This window comes from Ctenocephalides felis, unplaced genomic scaffold (genome assembly GCF_003426905.1).
Source record: "Ctenocephalides felis isolate EL2017-DRISC unplaced genomic scaffold, ASM342690v1 CF-g0.4_SCAFFOLD_03572, whole genome shotgun sequence".
Classification (NCBI taxonomy): Eukaryota; Metazoa; Arthropoda; class Insecta; order Siphonaptera; family Pulicidae; genus Ctenocephalides; species Ctenocephalides felis.
This window is the reverse complement of record NW_020539726.1, coordinates 17348982-17354794: the sequence shown is the minus strand read 5'-3', so window position 1 is coordinate 17354794 and position 5813 is coordinate 17348982. Positions and strand designations below refer to the sequence as shown.

Below are 5813 nucleotides of genomic sequence, written 5' to 3'. Positions count from 1 at the left end.
GCAGACTCCTCGGAGTCTGCATCGGAACTATTTCAATTTATTTAAGAGTTGTTCTTTAACCCCGCGAGTAATTGAAACAGACCTCCGCGTCTACTGTTCTCCAGTCTCCAGTCGCGGTGAATATTGATGCTGATGCCAGTTGCAAAACTACAATAGGAATGGTATTTTACATACACTAGTAGTATAGTTCCGAGACGTTTAATGACCGCATTTTACATTTAAAACGTTATAGGCTCTGTGAGCATTTTAGAACGCATTATTGTGAATTGATAGCGCGATGCTTCTTGGCGGATATCAAAGCCTGACAATAGAGGAAGGTGGTAGAGAAGTCCAGGAGGAGAAATCCTTACAATGAAGATACTTATAAGTAACTCGTGTCATTGAATAAAAAGTACTTTTTTAATATAAACACACTCAGAAGTGCAAAGTATTAAAAGTTTATTTATTAAAATTTACTTACAAGGAAAACCTCAGGTTTACTCTTCTGGGATTTAGATGAAACTTTGCATGGTGTCAGAGTTTACAGTCAAACTGAATACTTTATAATATTATAGGCCTATGAAAATTGGTTTAATTAATTAATTATAAAAATTGCGAAAAATAGACAGCGCAAAATCAATGTGTCATGATAGCTGTGCTCGTTGCATTTGGATTCCTAGATTAGAAAGTTAAAAGTAATCGAGTTCGAATCTCCTGAGCATTTAATTTTTCTTGAACTATTTTTTTGTTTGAATAGCTAAATATTTATAGCTATTTTGTTTGAATAGCAAAAATATTTATAACTATTAGCCTATTAATCAGTTCATATATTTAATGAACAAAATTTGATATATTTGAAACAAATTTATTGTTAGCGTTTAAAATTCTGGTGACTAATTCGGCAGATCCTTAGTTAGATCTAATTATAAGACTTGAATATTTTTGCTGACTTGAAATTGTTAATTAATGTACACTTCACATAAAACACATTTGAATTCAAAAACACAACAAAAATACTTCCCAAAGTAGAAGTATTTTCGGGTAGTGGATGTAAGAGTAGATATGGGTTGTCACTTCGATTTTTTTGCGATTTTAATGAAACGTTTGAATGGCGACACAGTTTCTGGTTTTAATGTACATGCTCATATATAAAAAGACTACGACATGTGGTTTAATTAACTTCTGGTAGGGTTAGCTATAGTAATAGCAAAAAAATCGATCATGAAAATTTTTATATACATTTTTAGCATACCTTAGAACAAATGGATGTATGTGTGTGTGCGCGGATACAAATTTTTGTCGACGATTTCGGGAACACCAATCAACCGATTTGAATAATTAAAAAATCATTCGATTCGCATTGATAAGTTGTGCTGTTAATTTTTGGTAAAGGTAGGTCTAGCCGTTTCGAAGATACGGAGCATAAAGTGCAAATGATGGCAGAGAACAAATCGGCCAATTTATATGATTCAAAAAACAATCCAATCATATTGATGTGGAGACGTAATGATTAGTTTTTGGTACATGCAGGTCCAACCGTTTCAAAGATGCAAAGCAAAAAGTGCAGTAATTTCGATTAGATCCTAGACATCCGCTCATAGCGTTGTGCGTGAGCATGTCATTATAGCTGAGTTGGTTGGCGCATCAGTACAATTTTTGTTTGCGTTAGTAGATAAAACAATCAAAATTGATCGAGTTCGAATCCCACGTGTGTATTTTTTTTTTAATTTTTTATATTTGTATAGTTGATACTATACATGAACTATTTCAAATGATTAATTCAGTGCATTTATTTCGCGAACGAAAAATTGATGCATTTGAAATAAAATATGATTATTCTAACAGTAAGTCCGCTTAATTGGATTTTGTTTATATATATATATATATATATATATATATATATATTTCATTCATTTATAAACTACGTCGTCTAATCTAATAAGTTTTCACACTTTGTCTACAAGGAATAAATAATGACAATTCTAGTTTTTATAATATTTATTCATAGACATTTTTGTTGACTGATTATTTTAATTCTTCGAATGTATAATTACGGTAAAATTAATGTAAAATGTTACTGTAAACATTAAATATATCAAGTAAAACACTCTTTCTGAAAGCTGAAACGTGGAAATAAGATCTTCACGAAAAATTGTATTCGATACTATAGAATAATAATATAGTAATTCTGCAAATTTCAAAGTATTATTTAATCGATACATTTCTGATGCATTATAATTAAATGTCTCTAAGATATTAATCAAATGCATAAATATTTTAATATTTTTAATCACAAATCAATTATTTTTATTTTCACGGCCTATAAATTAGAATAAAATATTTATAAAATGCATATAAATTAGATTAAAATGATATTGAATAATGAGCTACCGTATAGTATATTTTAATAGGATTAATATTTTCAATTAGCTCCTTAACAGTAATAAGCGTATTAATTGATTCGATATGGCTGACAAATCATATGTGATAAATTACATGATTTCGTAATGCCGGTAGCATTTATAGATTCTTTCGCCTTCGTTTAAAATTTCTAATAGAGTGACATTATATTGAAATGTAAGCAAATTAGAAATATATATTATAAGGTAATTTTTTATTATATGGTATAGAAATCTGCAAAATCTGAAAAATGTTTTAAATATTGATATGATTAAATATGATGGATTTGAAAAATCAGTTATGAACTCTAAATGAATCTCAGCAGTGTTGTAATTATTTACATATGCTGTGCTTACATTTTAGCGCTTATAACCGAAATTTATCACATTTAATCATATTAATGTTCTAAACATTTTTAGATTTTGCATTTTTGATTCAGTTGATACTCTCAACTTCCGCAATCAAGTTTATTTATACATTAAATTTATAATTTCTCACACGCACTTTTCTAATTATAATATTTTTATCTATAGCATTTATATATTTATCTTATATGTCAACAATAAGTATTAAAGTTGATCCCAGTATTCTTCCAAATATGCCACAAACTGCTCATGTCCGACGTTTCTGCATATGATGCAGAACAGCATAATATTTGTAAGAAGCATTAATTATCTAAAATATTTTATTATTCGCAATTTTGTAAGTAAATATTTAATATTCAATAAATACCATGGTGAATGTTCCTAAGCTGAGCTCAAATACTTTTCCTGCGTATATTTTGAGAGGTCTTTTTGAACGTTCCATAAATATTATCATATTTTTCTTTATTTTGGAATCAGTTTCAATCCATGACGACGAAAATGCTGATTGCGATACTAAAGCACTCTGAAACATTTTTAAAATATAAATATAAATTATGGGACCCATTCTGCGGCATAATAAATCTATGTTGTGGCAAGGCGTTATGAAGAACTTTCCATACAAATTTGTTCTAAATATTGACAAAACCATGTGGTTGCTGTGCAGTTGTCAGACGTTTTTTTAAGTTGTCAGATAGAAAACCTAACCTAGAAACCGCACAAATGTCAAAAAAAAATCTTAGATAACAGGGTTTTTCTGACCCAGCTTTATAACATACGAGTGACGTTCAGTAATCAATATATCCCTGAATACATATTTGCCATTTTATTGAAATACATTCCGTCTCAGTTTGTTTCAAATTATTGAATAAAAATCCAGATTGCATTTATTAATTAATATTTGTTTAACCAAAAATTTAATTTATTTAATTTTATATTAAGTGACCTAAAAGTGAATTTGTTCTCAAATAAAAATTTAAATTAAAAGGATGAATATCAAAGTTTCTAATGAAGTTATGTTTTGATAGCACTGAATGGAAAGGAATAATTCTGTTTGAAGTACTCGTATACCAGTAATTTGAAGTAAATTCTTACCTTTGATGATATTTCATTACCAAAATAACATGGTAAGAAAATTTGCAAAGTAAAGGTGAAGAAGTAAACTAAATTCATAACGAAGCTGACTTTGTCTTTGGTTGGAGACAACTAAAAATTTTATACTGCACCATAAACAATTGTAAAAATATTTTCTGAATATTATATTTCATCATTACCATTGATAATTGGAATCCAATTACGCAAATTATAACACCACTAAGAAGAAATTGTACCAGAAGAGGGATGCTGAATATTTGTTCAACATCGGTAATTAATCTATAAATATATAATAAAATATATTGAGGTCAAGTAATAATATATATATTTAGTGTCCAAATTGAGACATAAATTATTGAAAATAAAAATATTCTCCATCATCTCTGTTTTTGAAATGAATTACTCACCATTAATTAGAATAATATACTAACTTCTGTATGAAATTATGATGTATCACACATTTTTGTATCTTTATTTCTTGCACCACTTCTTGGCCAATTTGTTTAAGTTTATAAGACAAAACTTCTATTTGAGCAACTATTGCGGACATAGCAAGTGTAGGAAAAGTATCCATACTGACATTTATTAAACAGTTGATTGTTACACCAACGCACTGGTAAATATAAAACAATTCGTACCAAGGCGATTTTTTATGGTCTACTCCATACCTAAAATATATAATTGAAAATTTTAAATAAGAAAACTCTGAATGACACTATGAAAGAAATATTTATCATGAATATAATCGAGTTGGTTAAATACTTATCTAGTAATCCAATGTAATTGTGTTATTAGACAAAAATGCTTGTATTGAATCTAATTGTGCATTGATTTCACATTTAAGATATTTTTTTTTACATATCTTTACGTTTTAAAAGTTTTGGCATGCACTTGATAAAAAATTCAAGTATTGTTTGATTACAAAGATGTATATGTGGCGTTTCTAATTTTTTTTTTTGATATTTAATAAAATATTTATTTATTAAATTTTACAAAAAGTGAATCTTTCTTAAACTATTTTTTTACATACCAGGCTAAAAAAGGTAAACGTCTTGCATCCAAGTCGATTAATGGCGTAGCATAATAAGAAAGCAAAGCCATACTTGCTAAGTAGAAGAGCAACATGCATCCAAATTTGCCTTTCCTCTGGTTACGATCCACAATTTCAACAATATTTTCATCATCAAAAACTTTAATTTTAAATGATTTAATTTCATTTATGACTGTCCTAATTTCATGTCTTTTGGTCCAAAATATCCAATACTTTGGAGCCATAGCCAGGAATGTCAGTGACATAAATAATGATGCTGTAATATCTTCTAATATGTTTGACCGAGTTAAACTTAAAAATAGTGTTATAGTGTAGAATACATAATGACACATAATCATAATCAGTCCATATAAATTATATGCCATCGTAGCATTCCTTCTTGGCCAGCATCCAAAAAACCGTAAAATAGTCAAATTCAGAGAAAAGATATTATGATTTTTATTATCCATGTCAGCACCAAAAATTATTTTTTAACGAGGTAGATCTGCATGAATAAATGTCTAGTTATGGTTTCATTCTCTATATATAAATATACCTGAAAAATAATATAGTAAATAAAAGTATATATTAATATACATTTAACTTACAACTATTATATAAATATTTTTATTTTGATGCACATATATTTTTATTGACATATTTTCATATCTCAGGCAAAGGTGTCTTATAATTAAATATCTTTAAATATCTCTTCAATCTCTTTCACTTTCAATTATAATATTTCAAAAATTTTTCTTTTGAAATTATTGTCATCTTAGAAGACTTATCATCAAGGAAGTAAGAAAAGGTAAAAAGTCCCACAAGTTTAGATATTTTGATCCTTGTAATATAGAATTGTGAAATATTTAAGAAAATTTATGCATTAGAATTCTTGCAATTGTCTATAAACTCACAATATATTTATTTCTTTTCACAAAGACTACACC

The 5813-nt window shown here is 27.9% G+C and overlaps 1 protein-coding gene across 1 annotated transcript; it reads right to left on the bottom strand.

The window, feature by feature from the left end:
• Positions 1–2991: 2991 nt before the first annotated feature.
• Positions 2992–4937, bottom strand: LOC113388182 (odorant receptor 2a-like). The gene is made up of 6 exons (XM_026625584.1): positions 4867–4937; positions 4268–4504; positions 4016–4115; positions 3837–3947; positions 3112–3267; positions 2992–3054 (listed from the first exon to the last, which is right to left on the bottom strand). Exons 1-6 carry the CDS (start codon positions 4935–4937, stop codon positions 2992–2994), a joined length of 738 nt encoding a protein of 245 aa, XP_026481369.1.
• Between the last annotated feature and the right edge of the window lie 876 nt (positions 4938–5813).

What these genes read in the sequence shown, in the direction of transcription:
- LOC113388182 (XM_026625584.1), bottom strand. Translation starts at nt 4,937, where the DNA reads ATGGCTTTGCTTTCTTATTATGCTACGCCATTAATCGACTTGGATGCA. An exon ending in CGTTTACCTTTTTTAGCCTG is followed by an intron (nt 4,505 to 4,866) that starts GTATGTAAAAAA and finishes TATATATTTTAG; the next exon opens with GTATGGAGTAGACCATAAAA. An exon ending in GCTTAGGAACATTCACCATG is followed by an intron (nt 3,055 to 3,111) that starts GTATTTATTGAA and finishes AAAATATTTTAG; the next exon opens with ATAATTAATGCTTCTTACAA.